General features: G+C 34.7%; 1 protein-coding gene across 11 annotated transcripts in view; it reads left to right on the top strand.

Annotated features, from left to right (window-relative positions):
• The window catches only part of TANC2 (tetratricopeptide repeat, ankyrin repeat and coiled-coil containing 2), a 203,582-nt gene that overhangs the window by 71,122 nt on the left and 111,219 nt on the right, over window positions 1–21,241 (top strand). For 5 of the 11 annotated variants that reach the window (XM_081162728.1, XM_081162726.1, XM_081162725.1 and 2 more), the window contains exon 5: window positions 20,548–20,658. The exons of 5 other annotated variants lie outside the window; for them this stretch is intronic. In XM_081162728.1, the coding sequence (XP_081018854.1) occupies window positions 20,548–20,658 (111 nt within the window). Of the gene's footprint in view, window positions 1–309; window positions 360–20,547; window positions 20,659–21,241 lie in introns of all 11 variants that reach the window. One more of the 11 variants, XM_081162723.1, reaches the window with a different exon arrangement.

The following is a 21,241-nucleotide window of genomic DNA, read 5'->3' as shown; positions in this document are numbered from 1 at the left end:
AAAATTATACCTATTTTTTTGTCAGATGGGCAAAAAAATATATATTTTGGTGTGCCGCAGAATTTTAGTAATTAGTTTATGTGTGCCATGAGACAAAAAAAAGGGTGGAAAATCACTGTCATATAGAATTGTCCTATCTAAATAGATGAATAGCACCAGTGGGGACCATATGTTTCAGAAGCCTACTGAAATTCTTTTCTGTACAAGACAGTTCAGAGCCATGTCTAGAGTACTGCAGAGAGTACCATTACTACTGCTAAATCCATACATTAACCCTAGCTCCCCTTCTCCCACGATTCTTTTTTCAAGCGATCCTGCTGTCCACTGGAAGGGAAGGGACTCTTCTGGATTCCTGGGAGGTGAGGAGAAACAGACAACAGAAAGGTTCTCCAAACCCAATAGGGAAGGGCCTTCAGACGCATGGGATGGAACAGTAACCCTGTCTCACCAGTGATTAACACAAGGCATTCCCTTGATCATAAGTGAAGGCTATGCCCATTTTCAGGAAGCTAGTATCTTTTGAACCTTTCTGCATCTAGAAGGAATATAGGAGGTAGTATGGTCTCTCTTTAAAATTGATATCATTGTACTATATTAGTCAGTTAATTGTTCTGTAGTTTTAGTGTATCTGATGCTGCCATCTGAATGAAAGACATAGGTTTTGAATATCTCTTAAGTATTTAAAAATAAATTTTCTGCTATCTTACTTTCTAGACAGTTCCTTCCATATCATGGTCTAATTTTACCATTTAACCCAATAAATTATGAAGATATTGCAGGCACATGTGAAGTTACTATAGTATTATTAATCTTTTCAGTTACATTAATATGTGGTTTTTTGTTAGTGACTATACTATATTTTGCAGTATATATTTATTCACACATCTCTGATTTAGGAATTCAGAAGAGAAAAATTTGAGGAGGAATCACTGAGAGAGGCATTTATAGCTTTAAGGCATGAGGAGCTTACAGTTTTTTAATATAAATCGTTCCCAGAATCCATGTCACAGCTCCTTATATGGTGCTGCTTTTTTCCTCTCAGTTGCTATGACAACAGCAGCACTGCGCCATTCATCAGCTCTGGACCTGGGCTGCATTGCTAGCCTTCCGCGTTACTCCTGAATGTTAACATCCGTGAATCATTCACTATGTTAATGCTGCGCCATTAGAAACCTCAGAACCAGTTCTTCCAGCAATTTGCTTAACAGAAGGGTAAACTAAACTGCGCCACAGAGAAAAATGGTATAAAAATATTTCGTTTTTCCTAAGGGAATCATACAATGTATATTTGCTGCAGTATTCTGAAAGGATAAGCTTATGTCAGGCAATCTAATGAAAAGAACTCATCCGTGTAATCTGTCTTGAAATCATTAGCTGTTCAAAACAAATGCCACATTGCATCTCGATACAAAAAGATGCAGGTGATGTTGTTAGGGATTCTAAGCTTTTTCGGGAGCATCACTTGTGCTTTGGGATCATACTATTTGCTGTAAGAAGTATCACCTGTAACACACAGTAAGTTCTGGTCAGTGTGAAGAGCTGGCTGCAGGAGATTCAAGTGTGGATCATTACTGATATGTCAGATCTGGTAACAACATGACCAGTGAATAAGAAGAAGCCTTTCAGGTTTTCAGGAGAAAAGCCTATATAGTACTGACTAATGAGGAAGAAAAACGAAAGCCTGTGAGTATGATGAGTAGAGTGTTTGTGTTACATGGATTTCTGAGCTATGAGGCCTACTTTGAGCTTTGTAGAAAACGAGACGCAACCTAAGAGAATTTGACATAGTTTTCAGGGGAGCCATTAAGAAATGTCTTTAGGCATATGTATTTAAATTTTAATTGTGTGTTCTTTTACTTTTGTATGCGTGTATGAATATTTTTAAAGAGTTTCATACTTTAAAAAATATTTCATTGTGAAGAAAGCTGTTAACTCAGACTTTTAATGTAAATGCGAAGGTCAGATTGCTTTTTTTTTAGATTGTGACTTCAGAATAGATTTTTACTTCCTGTTGCAATAACCTTAGAAGTAAAGTACACTTTAAAAAAATAGCATGGAAACCTAGAATTTTTGTAAGCATGCTTCTTTAATACATTAAATCTTTATTTCATTAACTGCAGTGCTTACAAATGAATGTACTTGCATAGTTTTAAGGATTTTTTTAACTTGACATTATTTGCTAGTTATGATGATTTATATTGTCTGCTTTCCCAGTTGAGAAAGGTAAATTAGAGATTTTCCATTTTTACTTGCATTTTTAGACCATTTAGCAATTTAAGATAAGTTGAATTTATACATTGAGTTTTCTTAAAAGACTGCCCATTTACTGGCTTTTAATTTCTCTTTAGTTCTTCAGCTAGCCGCGGTAACTTAGAAATGTACTAAAAGTAGGAACTTGGCTTTTCAGAATTAGACTATTTGACTGATTTTCAGCCACTCACAAAGAAAAGGCATTTTATCTGAGCTTATTCTTTCAGTTATTTATCTTCCTGAATTGCTCTTCTTAAATGCATTTTGTTCAGAGAAGATATACTTTAGGGTCATAATTAGTTTCCTTTAATTTACACAATTAGGGGGAAAAAGATTTTGTTACTTTACTGTTACTGCATTTTGATTTCTATTTCTTCTCACATTCTTGAGATCTTTGTCTCTAGAGCTGTACATATGACTTTGCTCAATGTTTAAGAAACCTTTAAATAGGGAGAATTAATATTTTAAGGGGTAATGAAAGTACTAATCCCTTACACTTACTGTCATATGTCTTTTAGGAGAAAGATTTCACTTTTATTTGGAAGACTGTAATAGATTAAATTGAATATTCACATTTTATCCATTGCCATGAAGAAAATATTAATTTTAAAATTTATGTATATTTAATAACTATGTACATTGTAAGTTAACACTATTTTATAACTAGTCTATTCTCACAAATGCAGATTTACAAAGAATTTTGTATTCTATTACCTCTGAAACCAAAATTCTTATTAATAGTAAAAAAGACTGATTTTGAGAACTTTTTAAAAACAGTTATATCTTTAATAATAGATTTATTCATTTTAAAGTACTCTTCCTTGGCACATCCTGTGTTTTTTTATTTATTTTTTAATGATTGGAACCTTACCCAATGGATAGATTCCTGAAATGTTGTATATAAGCATATTTATTTGTTTGTAAATTGTCTAACTTAAACTCCACTAGTGAAGTTCTCTATTTTGAGAGATTCTGCAGTAAATTGATTTGATGAATCTGTATATTATGTACTGTACTCTTACTTTTGGTTTTCTTAAAGTAAGAGCCATCTGGCTTATTCAATATAAAAAGATTCAAGTTGCAGATTTAACTGACAATGTTCTCTGAAAAATTTAAGCCTCCTACTTTGGACTTGTATTTTATTTAAACCCTTAATTTCAGAAAACTTTGACATCTTCAGGTTTACTTTCTGAAATCCTTTGAAGTCTTTCCAATATTATTAATATAACACACAACTGGGTAAAATCTTAGTTGATATTAGGTATTGCTTTTATTTGGGAGGAAATGTTCTAGTGAATAAATAATATATTAAATTTATAAATATAAAAGGCTTTAGTTTCTTCCCTAGTTTCCTTTTGCTAAAACTTGAACATGTCATCCAATCACACTTCTGAATATCTAAGAATTGATTAATACTACTAATAAGCTTTTACTTGGAAATATGTGCTTCATTTATGTCAGGATCTACATTAAGACTGAAAATCTCACATTGATGATAAATTATTTTAAAAGAGTGATTTCTAGTTATTTTTTTCTCATGAGAATGAGTCAGTATTTCTATGATAAATGTGTCTTCTTTATCACTCCAACATTCTATAGTAAAACTTTTAACCACTTGTGAGCTTTGCAGCTTAGGACATGCTACCCTCTCTGAAGTTTCTCTTCTATAAAATTAATGAAATAATGCCTTATTGTAGTGTCATTCTAGGCATTAAGAAAGATAATATATGTAAGGGATCTAGTATAATATTTATCACAAAGGAAACATTCTCTAAGTAATAATTCTCTTCTCTACCCTTCCTCTCCATTGGCCTACTTTAGTGGTTCTTGAACTTCTCTTTGGGAGTATCTTCAGGACAGAGGAATTCGAACACATACCAAAGGGGTACAGGATGTGACCTAAAGGGGCATCAGAGCAAACCTGGATATTTTTTGGATGTATCTTTGAGACAGATGAATTTGAAGTGTATGGAAGGGGCGCGTGATATAGCTTAAAGGGGCATCAAAGCAAACCTGGATATTTTTTGGAAGTCATATTTTTTCTTTTAATATAGTCTACATTCCATCAACTGTAACTGAAAAGCAAAAAAATATATATATTTAAAAAATAGTCTACTTTTTACATTTTTGTGTTTTCCAAAAAGAAATCTTTAAGTAAAACTCACTCTTCAGGAAAATACTACTACCTATCTGTATGAATTCCCAAGTTTAAGATATACTACTGAGATCTCTTTTAGAGATCTGGGTATCATTTTTAGGAAATAAAGATCCTGAAATAAAACAAGTCTCTATTTCTCTGGAGAAATAGATTGAGAATTAGGAGTCAGGGATGAAAAGTGAATCTAATTAAAAGTGGAAGTCTTACTCTGTTCAAAAGAGTGAGTAGTGGTGTGGAGCTGGGTTATGCTGTAGTGGGATGAGAGAGGAAATATCTTTATGTCAGAAATAAAAAAGAATGATGATGGGGAAACTAACAGTTTAACATTTTTAAAGCTGTGAGAAGTCCTGCAATAAAGGAACCTATTTAACGGTTTAATCTAGTATCTCTAAAACTTACTTGACAACAGACCCTTTGTTTTTTCCTTGCACAACAACTGCAAAATCATGTGCAACAAATAAGTGTTCCAAGGAGCATACTTATGAAATAAATGATTTTTAAAATATATATATATCTTTATTGATTTCAGAGCGAGGAAAGGAGAGGGAGAGAGAGAGATAGAAACATCAATGATGAGAGAGTCATTGATCGAGCCCACAACCCGCTCATGTGCCCTGACAGGGAACCGAACCCTGATCTCCTGGATCCTAGGTTGACGCTCAACTGCTGAGCCACTCGCGGCCGGGCTGAAATAAGTGATTAAAGGAAGTTATGTCATTTAGAAGGAAAGAGGAATAGATAACTGCAGAACAAAGCATGGCAGCAATCATCTTGGCACTTGAGAAGATTATGGAAAAGTTCCATTTTGCTCAAATTTCCCAGATAATTTGAGCTTTAATATTTTAAAGAATAGTATGTGTGTGTGTGTTTTAATGGGAGAAAAGATTGTATTTACCATGTGAATGTGGATTAGAAAGTGAAATGATAAATAAGGTGACTAGTAAAAACTTGAAGCAAGAGGACAGGATGCACTCAAATGGTAAATACATACATTTGTCTGGAACATAAAGGGTGCTGTGGGAGAGAAAACCAGGAGTGGATTGAGGATGCTTTTGGGACAACGCTAAACTGAGATGGTGGCAGTGGAAAAGGGACAGAGAAAAAGATTTTGAGGAATAGGCAAACTGATGACCAGCCAATTATAGAATCCAGGAATAGGGAAAGCCTGTCAAAGATGATTCTTAGACTTTAAGAATGGGAATTGATGGCCTCATTAAAAGGAACAGAGTGATTAGGACAGATGGTTCTGAGAAAATGAGGCACATTGAGTTCAAGATGATATAGTAGGATATTAGATTGGAAATGTGGTTTCAACACTTCATAACGAAGTAAGATTTTTAAATATAAATTTGGAAGTTATATTTATTGAGAGTAGTTAAAACATTAAGAGTGGGTAAATATTTAAAAAAATAAAGAAATAAAATTTTACCATTAAAAAAAGAGTAGGTAAAGGTCTCTTAAGAATGAAAATAGAACAAACAAACAGAAAAGGAGGGGAATGAATATTCCTGAGCATTTACCAGGCATTTTTACTTTAAATTATCATGGCCCTGATCTTTTAGATGAAGAAAACAGTACCTAATCAGGTTAATCATTAAGCAATTTGGGCATAAGAGGTCAGGATTCCAACTTTGGTCTTTCTTTAACTTTAGTACCTACTCTCAGGGGTCAAGAAATAAACCTTAAGAAATCGAAAAACCCATGTTTAAAGACAGATGAGATCAATAAGGAGCAGTCTGAACAATATTGGGAAAATCAAGGTGGTATAACTATTATGGAAGCTGAGGTTTGAGAGGGTTTTAGGGAGAATATTTAATCACTGTTTTCAAATTCACACAGAGGTCACAAATACAAATTCATATAGGACTATGAATCTACTGTTGTTACATGATTCTGTTTCCTGCTTTCATGAACTATAGTCCAGACTCTTAGCTGTAGTGGTCTGCATTAGGCAAATAATTGTGTTCTGTTTTTTTAAAGAGGAGAGAGGGGCTCCATAAAACTGGTGGGAATGGAGGTAGGAGATGGAAGCATCTAATGAGAAATTCACAGCGAAATACGCTTTTTAGAGTTCTAGCTTTTCTTTTTGGAGACTATAATTTATAGTCACATACTAGAGAACTTTTCAAGACTTTGGAAGGTAAAGTAAGTTTCTCTCCATTTAACATCATCACCCCAATGAAGTTCCCTTTACTATTTTAACATAGCTGAAGCTAGGCAAGATGATTCTTTTACATTAACATGTAATAATGGTGTAGTAGTTAAGATTCTGCCACTTATTCTGTGACATTGGATATGCTACATAACCTCTCAGTGATTCAGTGTTCTCTTCTATGAAATAAGTATAACAACTCCCAAAGGGTTTGTAAGGATTAAACGAGTTTTTACAGATAAAATGCTTATAGCAGCCTTTAGTACATAGTAAGTACTCAATAATAATTGATGATAATGATGACACTTATTGACAATTGCAAGAACACATTTGTTTTTCTGTATCTTTCTTTACTTTTCCAATTTTTCCTTTGGTGAGAAGGGAAACTGTTTTTACTTTTAATTTGTTAGGTTAAGTGTTTAACGTGAGCAGAGAGTAGTTAAAGCGTGCTTGAGTTTAGAAAAAAACATCTTGCTGTCAACAGCATTGGGGGCTTGTGTTGACTTCTCTATGTAACACTGATATAGTATTCATTAATTTCAGAATATTTCAATTTGAATTTGTATTATTTCCAGTGGAAACTGATTTCATATTCAAACTAAAATAATTGATAAGTAATTTCCTCTTCCTTGTTTAATTTAAAAGAAACTCCTTCCAAAAAAGTATGAATAAGTAAGTATATTGCCATATTATTATGATATGATGAGATGCTTAGAATTATGGTAAAGTTATACATTTTAGTGCACAGTGGACCTTTCCATTTTAGCAGTTGTTGCAAATATAAGTATTAAATTACTTAGCAGTATAATTTAGCATAAAGGTTGTATAACTAGTTTGTGGACTTTGGAGCCCAACTGCCTGGATTTGAATCTACTTTGTAAGAAGATGTTAGCACCTCTTCTCTACTTAGTTTCTGATGAGAAGTTAGACATCATTCAAATGGTATGTAATATATTGTTTTTATGTAATGTTTTTCTCTGGCTGCTTTAATATTTTCTCTTTTTCTTTGATTTTTAGCAGTTCGATTATGACAGGCCTGATGTTGTTCTGTTTACATTTATCCTGCATAGGGTTTCTGGGCTTCTTGCCTCTAAAATTGGTCTTTTACAGATTTGAGAAATTAGCCATTATTTCTTCAAATATTTTTTCACCCCCTTTTCCTCTTCTTCTGAGACTCTAATTATATATATTAGACCTTTGGACATCGCCTCACACATCCTGAGGTGTGTGTTTTTCTTTTGCTTTTTGTTCTCTGTAGTCTTCAGATTGGATAATTTCCACTCATCTATTTTCAAATTCACTGACTCCTCTGTCACTTTAAACTATTTTGAATTTACTGTATAGTGTGTGTGTGTGTGTGTGTGTGTGTGTGTGTGTGTGTACTGTCATTTAAATTGTCATGTTTAAACATTTAAATATGCTCTTAAACCCATTCAGCTGTAGAATTTCCATTTGGTTCTTTTTAATAGTTTCTATTTCTCTGCTGAGATTTCCTCCCGTTTTTTAAATTAAGAGAACACATCCCTTTACCTCACTGAAAATAGTTATAGTAATGGCTTTAAATTACTCATCGGCTAATTACAGTATCTGGAGTGTTTCAGGGTTGGTCTCTATCTTTTCTCTTGATAATGGGTCACTTTTTCTTGGTTCTGTATGTATTGAGTAATTTCATACAGCATCCTGGACATTTTATTTCGTGGATACTCTGGATTTTGTCATATTTCTTCAAAAGGTGTTCATATTTTTCTTTCAGCAGGCAGTTAACTTGATCGACTGTCTCAATTAGTCCTCTCTTGTTTTCTTTTTTTGACTTGGTTTGATGGGAAACTATCTCTTGGGCATCATTTCAGTTCAGTTCTGTTCCATGCATGGTTCAGGAATCAGCCAGAAGTTTGAGCAGAGTTTATACACAGAACCTGGGTTGCCTCCTGTAGTTCTCTCTCCTTTTTGGAAATCCTCCTCCCCTCATTTTTCAGTGATTGTTGCCACAAGACCAGAAAAACTGTAGGTTTTCTGTTGGAATTTTAATGATTCCATGCAGTGCTGTGGTCTGCTTATAGGCCAGAAGCCAAAAAAAATGGGAAACTCATCCAATCTGATCTTTTTTTCTTACAAGTGTCAGCTTTCCTCCAGAACCTGTCTACTGTGTTCAATCTGCAGGGCCTGAGGTAGTTGTTTCTCATAATTTTGTCTAGAGTTTATAGTTATCTGTGAGAGGGTCCATCTGGCAGAGAAGCTTACCAGGCTTTACAGAAGCACAACCTCCCCAATAGGATTTTGAGATTTTTGTCATTCATAAACACTGACACTTTCTCAAAAGTTATTTGTTTCTAACCATAGAAATATTTATGTATCGGGGAACCAACATTTAGTTTTAGTACTAAATTTTATAGAAACCCTGACTTTAGTGTTCTTTTCCTTCCCATTTATTGTTCCATACTTACATGTTTTCTCCTTACTGTACATCCAGTGAGGTACATTCTTAAAATGACAGAAATAAGAAAAATTTGTGAACTTTTAAGTTTGAGATTTACTTTTTTGCTTCCATTCCTCTTGGCTGTATTGTGTAACACTGCTTCTACTTCCATCCTCCTACCAAGATTTTTTTTCGTATTTAAAGAAAGTAATATGGTGAATAGAGTGATGTGTTTTATTAGTTTAAAAACCAAGAGTGGGAGGAGTCTAATGAAAACCCTATGAAAATAAAGACCTCTGAGCTAAATCATTCTACTTTTTGCATGTTTATAAACCACCCTCTTACTAACAAACTAAGAAGAGTAGGGCAATTAATACTTCATTCCTTTGTGTATTTAAGGAAATCTAGAATAAAAATCCCTGCTTCTACCTCAAAATTAAAGCCTCACCTTGTAGAACAATAGTTCTATTCCTCTAGTTAACCCTCTTTTTTCATGGTAGGCAACTCATCTTTCCATATTGTGTTCTTCTCAGGAGTTAATCATCTTTTTTAAAAAAAAATTTATTTCTAGAACAGAGGCCTTTATTTTTTTAATCTTAGCATAACATTTTTAATTTAATTTTTTCATCACCATTTATCCCCCATATACCCTCTTCCACCACCTCCCCCCACCCCACCCCACAGTCACCACACTGTTATCCATGTTCACGAGTTCTCTCTCTAGACTGGGAGTTTCTGACAGATATTCTAAGGTTAGAGAATGTTGTGATTCTTTACCCACGGTTAGTGGGTGGTGAAGTGTTCTCTGTTGTGAGTTTCTTATTATAAGATTAGTAGCAACTGCACATTCCAAAAACAAGCCAGAAAGTTAATGGTCCTTCACAGTTAATCTTTGAAAATGTCTCAGTAGTCATTTTTGTCCATGGGACAAAGACTTATTTGTTGTTAATCTACCCTTGTGGGATTTCATTACAGTCTGGCACAGTGTTTATGTTTATGCAGATTGCAGCAGTTTTTTGCCTCCTACATTGACTGCCCAGGATCTTCTTCATTTTACTTTCCTGAAGTTTTGAAAAAGAAAAAGAGAGGTTTTAATTTCCGTCCCTAATTGTTAGCTTTTTGTTCTCTTTGTTAACCCTAGACCTTTTGGCTCCGCCTTGTAGAAATCAATTTGGAGTTGTCAGTAAATAACGGCTGGTCATTATTTACATGCTAGTTAGTATCCAAGGTTATTTCTCTCTTAGTTCTTAAATATATGTAAGACTATTTTTCCCAAGGAATTTTATGTTACTGTACCTAGTCAGCATATTTTCAGCCATTATTGAGAGCAGATGCAAAATTGAAAACAGCAATGTAATGGCATTATATATCATTCTCAAAACACTGTTCTAAGATGGTTATTCTACAGTTCTTACCTTCAAAGAGCTTATCTGGTAGGGTTTGATGATTTAGACACAATAAGGGGGGGGGTAAAATTATATTTCAAATTTATCATACCAGAATCTTTAACCCAATGTCATATAAAATGTTCAAAAAGGAATGAGCTACTAACTTTCCCATATATAATGCCTCTTTTGAAACACACTGTACCTTTCCCATCACATATACAAGAGGACCTGTCCTAGTACTCTTGTTATAATACATATTCCACTAAAGAAAATAACTTCATCTATTAAATACCAGCTATCCTTTTGGGTGTGAGGGATAGGGAAACAGAACTGAGGCAAGATGTGTGAGTAGATTACTTCTTGCAGTTTGATGTTATAAATAATCCCCTCTAGATGTCAGATATTTTGATTAGCATCTTAAAATTTCTTTGTACATGTCCATGTTCCCCCATTACCTATCACATCATCATCATCATCTAACAACAACATCTAGTATTAAGCACATTTTATGTGTAAGGCACTATGATAATTCCTTTACAAAGATGAGTTCAGCCCAGCTGGCATGGCTCAGCGATTGAGCATCGACCTATGATCCAGGAGATCGAAGCTCGATTCCCCATCAAGGCACATGCCGGGGTTGATGGCTCGACCCCCAGTGGGGCAGGGGGGCACGTAGGGGGCAGCCGATCATTGACTCTCTCTCATCATTGATGTTTCTGTCTCTCCCTTTCCCTTCCACTCTCTGAAATCAATTTTTTAAAAAATAAGTTTATTTAAATCATTACAATAACCTTGGGAGATAAGTAGCATAGTATTGTTATGATTACATAGGCTACTTAGTTTAGAGATATACAGAGCAACTTATTATGTGCATTATGATTGATCCATAAATCCAAGATCCATATTTTAGTTTGTGGTTCCAGGGGGAGCTCAGTCTGTGGCCTTCAGTAGCACATTGTGCTTCAGTTGCCTATTTCCAAAGAATAATAAATATTAATACAGTATCTTTTTTTTAGCCTTGTCTGCACTTTGCTCTTTAAATTGAATCCTCATAACAACCCTAAGAGGGAGATATGGCTCACATTTTAAAGATGTGGAATCCAAGCTTGGAAAAATTGAATAATTGTTTGAAGGCCAATAGTGTAAGCCATGTAACACAAGCCTCACTTTAAAGCCATTTCTTTTCATTGCAACCTTCATTTCTTTATCCTACTATTTCTTTCCCTCTGCTTTCTCATAAGCATGTGATGAGAAGATATGAATTACAGATACAGTACTTCTGTTTAAAGGTGCTAGAGAAAATAGATTTTTTCCTTTAATTGAGAGAGATGGGGATATAGTAACTAATTTTTAGAACATTTTCAAGTATATGTAGCCTTATTCCTTACAGTCATACCACATCTCTGCTCCATGTTATTGCATAAATTACATATGTAAATATGTTATCTGTTTATTACATATATAAAATTTTTTTGAGATATTTTATATTTTGAGGAGGTGAGAGTCATTTAACAAGGAAAAAACTAGCTAATGTTCAATTTTATTAGAGGTAGAACTCTTCTCAGGCATAAGACTCTCCACTTCATATAAAATGTTGCTCAGTGAATTCACTTGCCAGTTTTAGGATCTAAGTATTCCTTTCAAAAGTTATATATTAAAAAGGCAAGTCATGAGTCATTTTAGCTGCTTTTGTTGGCATTAATATTTTATGTAAAATAACAGGAAAGGCTCTGAAACTTTAACAGGTAGGATTCTGATAATTTTTGCCTTATATTTGCTTCTTGTATTTTCCAATTTCTATGATGAAACATGCTTATGTAATATTTAAAATTTAAATGTACTTATGTTACATAGCTACTTTAAACTCAGAAGTTGGCCTGACAAATATATAGAATTGCTTATATCTGTAAACCAATAATCACACATAAGCCAACATACCCAAAATTTTGAAATTTGGAACTCCTTTTTATATTATCAAAAACTTAGCTGTTCTTCAGATGTATGGAAATGAAACCTAATGCTTTAAACTAATTGGAATCTGAGTATTGTTAGCATATTTAAAAGGCTTTTCTGTATTCAGATTATTGATTTGTATCTGCAAAGATATTATAGGTAATTGAAATCTATGCTGCCTTATTTTATCTCATATACCCTGAGTTTTGTCATTCACTGCTATGAAGAGATGACATGTATAACAATGATTTGTTTGCCTTTTTCTTTGTAATAACATGTATAGGTAAACAAAAACTTAGATCTCAATTTCTTCTTGAAATTAGAATTTCTGTTTAATTTATTCAAAATACCACCAAAGTTGTCTTGTAGGAATGTCCTAAAAGTTATTGCAATCATTTTTTACAGTAACTCTTTCTTTGGAACACTATGTTGGTCTCCATATTTATTGCTTGTATGGTCTATAGAGCCTCAGAATTCTCTGGTGGATTCTCTGCACCAAGCCAGAGGCCAGGAGGAATTGCATATGTGAAGTTTTTATAACCTAGTCTGGAATTGGTATACTTTATTTCTACTCATTCAAAATTCAGTCACATGATACACTTATCTGCAAGGAATGCTGGGATGTATTATTGACCTATGTGCCCAGGAGAAGAGAACAGGTTTTGGTGAACGCATAGTATTCTACATAATAGCTTGGAAATTCATAAGAGATGCAGAACTAGTAAACAAAGCAGCAAATTCTGTATGAATCTAGCCTTCTTTCTTTTAAATGAGCCAAACGTACATCATCAAAAATTAGGATCAGCTTAATTTTTTCATTCAAATACGATACCTCTTATTATGCATTAGAGGTTAATTATATCTAGAAATAAAAACAAACATAATGCTTTAGATTATAGTGCTTACAATAGTGTCTGAAACATAGTAGCTGGTTAATAATTATTTGCTAAATGAATAGAAACAGTAAAATCAAAGCAAAGACAGGTGTTACAAATAGAGTTTATTAGAGTTTTATAAAGCACTCATGGTGCTCGCTTAGGCAGCATATATACTGTATTATAATTGGAACAATACAGAGAAGATTAGCATGGCCCCTGCACAAGGATGACATGCAAATTCATAAAAAGCACTCATGGATAACATAAATGTTAATCACACTATAAATACCCTCCTCACTGACTTAGACTTTCATAAACAAACATTATATAAATCACCATTGTTATAATCAGACTACAATAATTTAATTTCTAGCTTTAATGACTGGATTATTTCCATTAAAAATTTCTAACAATATATGCTAATAAGGATATAGTTGAGTTAAAAATGAAACACTGGAAAAGACACTTTGGCTGTGTCCAGGCACCTCCACATTCAGTGATATTTGAAGGGTGCATTAACAAAAGAAGTCAACGTCTCTTTATTCTTGACTTTCACCAGGAAAGCTAGGCAGCTGCTTTCTGACCCTCAAAGGCATATAAGTCACTAGGGGATCAGTCTGATCATTTTGAGCCTTTTTAAAGCTTTGTTTAGGCAGGTGGAGGGTGACTTTTTACTCTAAGGCTAGTGTAGCCCTGCTACCAAAATGTTTCCTTTCTTGGATTTCTACTGAATGCTCCTAATGCTTTTAATAAGATCTCTACACAGAATGGGAAAAAACCTCCCATTCCTGTGGGAACTCTAGAAATTGTTCAGTTTAGAGATTCCTGGTATGTATTCTCTAGCCTCATGGAGTCTCACCCCACCTATGTGCAACTCACTATTTAGTTAAAGACTCAAAAGGACCCCTACACAGAATTTTTAGTTCTGTTTCTGCTTAGCTTTCTATTCTTCAGTACTCTGTAAATTCCAGTTGTCTTGGCTTCCCCAATTTCTGATCTCTGTTTCCTCAGTTCAACACGACTATCATTCTTTGAGTTCCCCACCATCAGGAGAATACCTTTAGGCAAAAAAGCCAGGGTTCACCTAGTTTTCTCCCCTATCCTTTCTCTCAGGGATCACATTACCATGCTGTCAGTTGTCCAGTCTCTGAAAACAGTTGTTTCTAGTGGGAGGGCAAGTCCAATACTGATCACTCCATCATAGTGGGAAGAAGAGGTTATCTCATGGTGTTTTAATTTGCCTTTTCCAGATGTTTATTATTCACAATATGACTGGCAAAAGGCAGAACCTTTGTCTTATATGTTGCTGTAATCTTAGTGATACTTATAATAGTGTGGACCACAGTCTAAGGATGCCACGATATAACCCTGGATGTAGATTCTTCAGAGATTGTGTACTGTATGTACAACTGATTCACTCGGTGCTTTCTCTTTCCCTACTTCAAACTCTGACTGTGCTATCAGTGGCTATTATAAGTATATAGAACTGGATTGTCTCTCCTGAAAAGATGGCAAAAAATTTTAAGAGGCGACGGCTCTGATTATCTTATCAAATGATTAGGTTGCTCAAATAACTATAGGTCTGTTTATAGGGGAAGTCTTTTTTTCAACTCATTTTTTTCCTCCTTTTTACCTGTTATCTCCTGATTCTCTTTAATGCCTAGCCATTATCCCAATTATGATTATAATAGATTGCTCTTATTATGTCAAAATATTTTATCAGCTCTATCTCTTCATACTTGGTACAGATTTAAATGCAGTTGCCTAAATGCTTTGCTCACAACTCTACACAGAATGGACAGCACATACAGCTGTATAGTGAGATATAGTTTGGTGCACAGCACTGCTTCTCAAATTTCATTCATTGGTATAGCATCTTCATGATTTTTGCCATACTTTCTTATAACCATATTTTTACCTAATATTTTCTTTAAATTTTATGTTTTTATTTAAATAAATTTACTTTAAAAGAAATTATATTACTAGTCAAACTGGAAAATCAGTATCACAAGCTGTAAGATTAACTAGAACATTAATTCTAGCGAAATACCTTCAAATGGCTGTGAACCTAAACTCTTCTCCCTCTTCATGAAAAAGGAGGACTAGCTACTGTTAGTACCACATTAAAATTGTCTTCTTGACACATTCATAAGGATTGAAAGATAACTGAAAAGGGAATAACATTGTAGCTATTTCATTAGTTAAAATAGGCTAGACTATGCTATCATAACAAACAACCTTAAAAATCTCTGTGGCCTAACACAACAAAGGTCTATTTCTAGTTCACCCAGCAAGCCTGGGCAACTCTCCAGGACAGCTGTCCTTCATGCAGTAACACACCACAATACAGGCAGCTTCAATTTTGCATCTCCATCATCTCAACATGAGACCTCCCTGTGATTTTTGTGCCAAAGGAAGAGACAGACTATCGGGGCTATGCCACCTCTGCTTTTATTTTGTAACCCAAAGCTAGTCACATAGTTCTTCCTAAACCTCACAGGGCAATTATAGTCACCCCTCTGTCTAAAAAGAAGTTGAGGCCAGGATATTGGTAGGTACTAGTAAAGTCTAACCATACTATGTAATTCAGTGCTACTTACTGCCATTTTTATAGATCATTTAAAATCATCTCTTTAAAATGAGTTCTACACCTTAAAGAACTATATTGTAAATGAAACAGTATATCATATTATTAATCAAAATACCTGGATATGAGTCTGTAATCTACTACTAAAATACTATGATCTTGGGTAAAAGTTCTTGGGATTCTGTTTTACACTCTGCAAAACAGGGTTAATGTGTTCCTCATAGGAAAAATTATAAGTAATTTTTAAAATAATCACTTTTATTATTTGTATCAAAAATCATTTTAAAAACAATTGGTAATATCACTGTTTTTGCTATCTGTCATGGCGTAGGTACTGTTATTAACCCTCAAATAACTGATAAGGAAACTTAGACATGGAAAGGTTCCCACAGCTAGGAAAATGTAGAAGAGATGGGACTATGAGTTCGGCTTTCTGGTTTCAGAACCCAGACCCTTAATTCCTAAGCTAGCTAACCTTCACTATTAAGCTATGTTATACTGTGTCTCCATACTATGTCTCAAAAACATTTGCTTAGATCAATGGAACAGAACAGAGACCCCAGAAATAGACCCACGCCATTATGGTCAGTTAATATTTGACAAAGGAGGCAAGAGTATCCAGTGGAGTAAGGACAGTCTCTTCAATAAGTGGTGCTGGGAAAATTGGACAGATACATGCAAAAGAATGAAACTAGACCACCAACTTTCTCCATACCCAAAAATATACTCAAAATGGATAAAAGATTTAAATGTAAGTCACGAAACCATAAAAATCCTGGAAGAAAACATAGGCAGTAAAGTCACAGACATCCCACGTAGTGGACTTTTCACTGATACATCTCCTAGGGAAAGAGAAACAAAGGAAAAAATAAACATATGGGACTACATCAAACTAAAAAGCTTCTGCACAGCAAAAGAAAACAGCCTCAAAGTACAAAGGAACCCCACGGTCTGGGAAAACATATTTGCCAAGGGATGAATCTGATAAGGGGCTAATTTCCAAAGTGTATGAAGAACTCATAGCACTCAGCAAGAGAAAGACAAACAACCCAATTAAGAAATGGGCAAAGGACTTAAATAGACACTTCTCCAAAGAGGACATATGGATGGCCAAGAAACACATGAGAAAATGCTCGACGTCGCTAATCATCAGAGAGACGCAAATTAAAACCACAATGAGGTATCACTTCACACCTGCCAGAATGGCTGCCATCAACAAATCAACAAACAGCACGTGCTGGCGAGGGTGTAGAGAAAGGGGAACCCTAGTACACTGCTGGTGGGAATGCATACTGGTGCAGCCACTATGGAAAACAGTATGGAGGTTCCTCAAAAAATGAAAAATGGAGCTGCCGTTTGACCCAGTGATTCCACTCCTAGCAATGTATCCTAAGAATCCTGAAACATTCATCAGAAAGGATATATGTACCCCGATGTTCATAGCAGCACAGTTTACAATAGCTAAGATCTGGAAACAGCCCAAGTGCCCATCAGTAGATGAGTAGATAAAAAAGCTGTGGGACATATACACCATGGAATACTATGCAGCTGTAAAGAAGAAGAATCTCATACCCTTTGGGACAGTATGGATGGACCTGGAGAATATTATGCTAAGTGAAATAAGCCAGGCAGCGAAAGACAAATATCACATGATCTCGCTTATACGTGGAATCTAAAGAACTTAATAAACTGATGAACAGAATAGATTCAATGACATGGAAGCATAGATGAGACTGATGAATGTCAGAGGGATGGAGGAGGGCGGGTAGGTGGAGGGGGAGAGAGTAACCAAAGAATTTATGTGCATATATACACAACCCAAGGACATGGACAATGGTGGGGAGAGGGACTGGGGAGGGGAAAGGAACGGGGTGGAACAGGTCATTGGGGAAGAAAAAGGGACATCTGTAATATTTTAAACAATAAAATTGAAAAACAAAACAAAACATTTGCTTATTTTGTTTTGCACAGGCATAGCCTTCCCTGCTCCATGTCTTAATAAACCCATAGATGAGCTATATCATCATATCCAAGTACCGTGCTAAGTACTTTACGTGCTTGGAATTACAAACCTCATAACAATCCTATGACTTTGGGAGAAAACAGAGACTCAGTGAGGCTTAAGTTAACTTGCTCCTTTTGTCACTACTAATAAATACTAGAACCAAGACCTAAATCTTTGAAATGACTAAGCCTGTACTCTGAACCAATATGTATCCTTTCTCTCAACTTCTGCCAGGTTCCCAAACTCAAGTCTCTTACAGTATAAAAATCATGCACCTAGTATTGGCTCAGATCACTTCTCAGAACAGTAGTTTCCTATCCTCTCTTACATCACAATAAAATCCCTGGTTTTCTTTTAGATTCTTTCTGTCCATTTCACTTCAACCACTTCATTTTTCTTTTCTTTTTTCCTTTGTTTAGACCTAGAATTCTTTTACCTACCTGAATCATCTTATATACCAATTATTTTTACACTGAAATATATTAAAATTCAAGGCTTCCAAGAAAAATATGTCCCATCTTCCAAGTTGGCCTTTTATGTTCTCCACCAAGTAGTATTTAAGACTGTTGGACAGTGTCATGTCATAGATTATACCACCTATGTTTGATTGACTTACAGATAACGCTAGTTTTCTATAACTCGGGTCAGAACAGCATTATAAGCTACCCTACAAAATGATTCAGATTCATTATTGGGCATGTATGCATCCCACGGATGAAGGAGAGATGAAGGTAGAAAAAAAGAATTAAATGTCTGCTATGAGCTAAAGATAACCTCAGTTGGAATTATCTGAGAAGGGAAAATAGAGAAGTCTACAGGGCATTAAGCTTCACAGATCTTTATGATCCTGATTTTCCCCTTGATTCCATCTCAATTCTTGTACATTACTCAGACCTTCCTCAATTTCTCTTTTCATCCTTTAATTTATTTCTTACATATCTACCCTAAGTTGCTAAGTTCTGTCTGCTAGCCCCAAATTTCATTATGAAAATTGTTATTAATATTTTTAGATATAGAGTCCCTTGAGCAGGTGTGTCAGAATTCAGGTAAAATAGTTACTCTGTTGCCATGACAGTGTATTAATATAATTCTATAAAGGACCTAAGAGCTTTCAGAATTAAATTATAATTTCTCCTATACTAAACAATATTGGATACATAAATTGTTTCATTATTTTTGAATTGATTAGTGAGATTATGATGAAAGAGATTCTAATATTGGCTGTTAGTAGCCTGCAGACATGCATTTATATCACTTGAGATCTTCACTTGTGATCGTGAGTTTTAAAAATAGGTTCAAGTATTACACTCTTAGCAGAGGTGAGAGTTCTGCTATTTTCAAAGCTTACTTTTGGTGGAAAATCATACTGTTAGCATCCTTATCCTTTATTGCCATGGAGATAGTAACTGCCTTTATTTATTTATTTTGTGTATGTGTGTGTGTGTTTAACAGAAGCTTAAAATATACATACACACCCTAGGATTTAAAGTGTGAATTAGTTGTCTGTAGATTTTGAGTACTGGCACATTTCAAAAGTATTTTTAATACATTATTATTTTTATCCTCCAAAGAAAACAGAAGAATTCTGGCCATTATAGTGAGAAAGTTTTATATTACTTTTTACAGGGTCTTTTAGGAATAACTTAGAATCCCTTGTGGATCAGTAATGGATAAGGATTTTGAAGAACATGCAGAAACTTTTGAAAAAGTAATGTGATCTTAGGCATTCAATGTCTTGGACACCTATGTCATGACACTAATATATAATGCGTACAAATAAATTCAAATTCAATTGGTACTTTTGATACTTTGCTAAATACTTTCACCCTATTATAGTTTATTTAATAGGACTCAGTTTGAAAGTATCAAAGCAATCTTCATATTTTTAACTTTTAACATATTAACTGATTATTTAAATGTATATCAATAGTGTCTTAACATTTATCCCTAAAAATCAGTAAGTAAAAGTTATATGAGCTTTTAATAAGTAAAGCTTTCAGTTTGTGAATTATATTTTATATTTGAATGGATTCCATGGTATGGAATATTACTGTTTCATATACCACACGATCATATTTGTAACTAAATACTGTCTATTTAGCACCCATTGTCAGACGGGCATGGCCTAGTTAATATCTTACCTAGTCCACTAGCAGTTTTGACTTCTTATGTCAATAGCTGAACACTCAGGTGATTGATTTCCTTGTTAAGTGAGGTAGATTAATCCTACTTACGGTATTTATCACAACTGAGATTTGTAATAGTTATTTGTGGATAAAGAAAACCTTTGATTACAATTATTATGACCAAAATCCTAAAACTTAGACCTGTACTTCCCTCAGTTAATACCTGTATTTAATGGCAAAGAAAGACAAAATAAGAAAGCTCTTCGCCTTATAAAGAGAGAGAAATAGCTAAAGATTATAGGCAGTTACAACTTCTGCTTTGATTATTAGATTTTAGCTTTTCCAGTTTGCAGTGACTTTTTAACAAGACCCATCTCCTCTATGAAGAATGCTTTTTTTTTTTTTCCTGGCACAAAAAATAGGGTAACCTGATCTGAGTCTGACAGAGTGTGTCGTTCATTTAAGTGCTTCCATCTGTTGCCTGCTGTTCCCCTTACTCATGACCCCTCTATGTTTCTCTTTCCCTTCTCTTTCCCTCTGTTTCTCTTTCCTTTTTCTTTCTTCCTTCCTTCCTTTCTACCCACTCCCCCCTTTTTCCCCTCTCCCTCTCTCTGTCTCTTTTTTTTGTCCTTAGCCCCTTTGAGGAAGGCAAAGTTTGTTGAGAGCCCACGAATTCCAGAATCCGAGCTTGGCTCCCCAACCCTCACTTCAGCTCAGAAGCTGGACGTGGATGCATACTGCCCTGGTAAGCATGCATGCAAAGTGTCTGCTTTGAAAGAGGGAGGTTTGGATCAGGCCCATCCAGCAGAGCAGTAGTTTGCATGTATACTATTTATAAAAACATATGTTACCTCTTTTGCAACTGATTGCATATTTTTCTTATTAGAACATAGTTTTTACTGAACATCCTTTCAACTATTGATATTATTGAGAATAAGTGAAAAAAATTCAAAGATAGTTTTCAAAAGAGTTAAAATAATTGTGGTAGATAATCGGTTTTCAGGGTGATTTTCATGATTTGAGATACTTGAAGAAACTTTGCTTTGGCCATGTGCAAACAGGAATGTTAAAGCTATGAATAAAAATGTTCACTCATCACTTGCCCTCTGCATGTGGCCTATTTTGCCTAAACCTTATTGGATTTCTGCACAGTTATAGAAAATAGTTGCTATGTTAGAAACATTAAACTTGAATTAGAAAAGAAACAGTATAGGTCCCTGATTTGGACTCCTGGACACACACTTTTAGAAACATCTCTTCTCATGAATGGCCTGTAAACACATGTGGGAGTTCACTAAAACCCTTCTTGTGTGGGAGCCAAACTGAGA

This window comes from Miniopterus schreibersii (assembly GCF_964146895.1).
Source record: "Miniopterus schreibersii genome assembly, chromosome: 16".
Classification (NCBI taxonomy): domain Eukaryota; kingdom Metazoa; phylum Chordata; class Mammalia; order Chiroptera; family Miniopteridae; genus Miniopterus; species Miniopterus schreibersii.
This window is presented reverse-complemented; position numbering and strand designations above follow the sequence as displayed.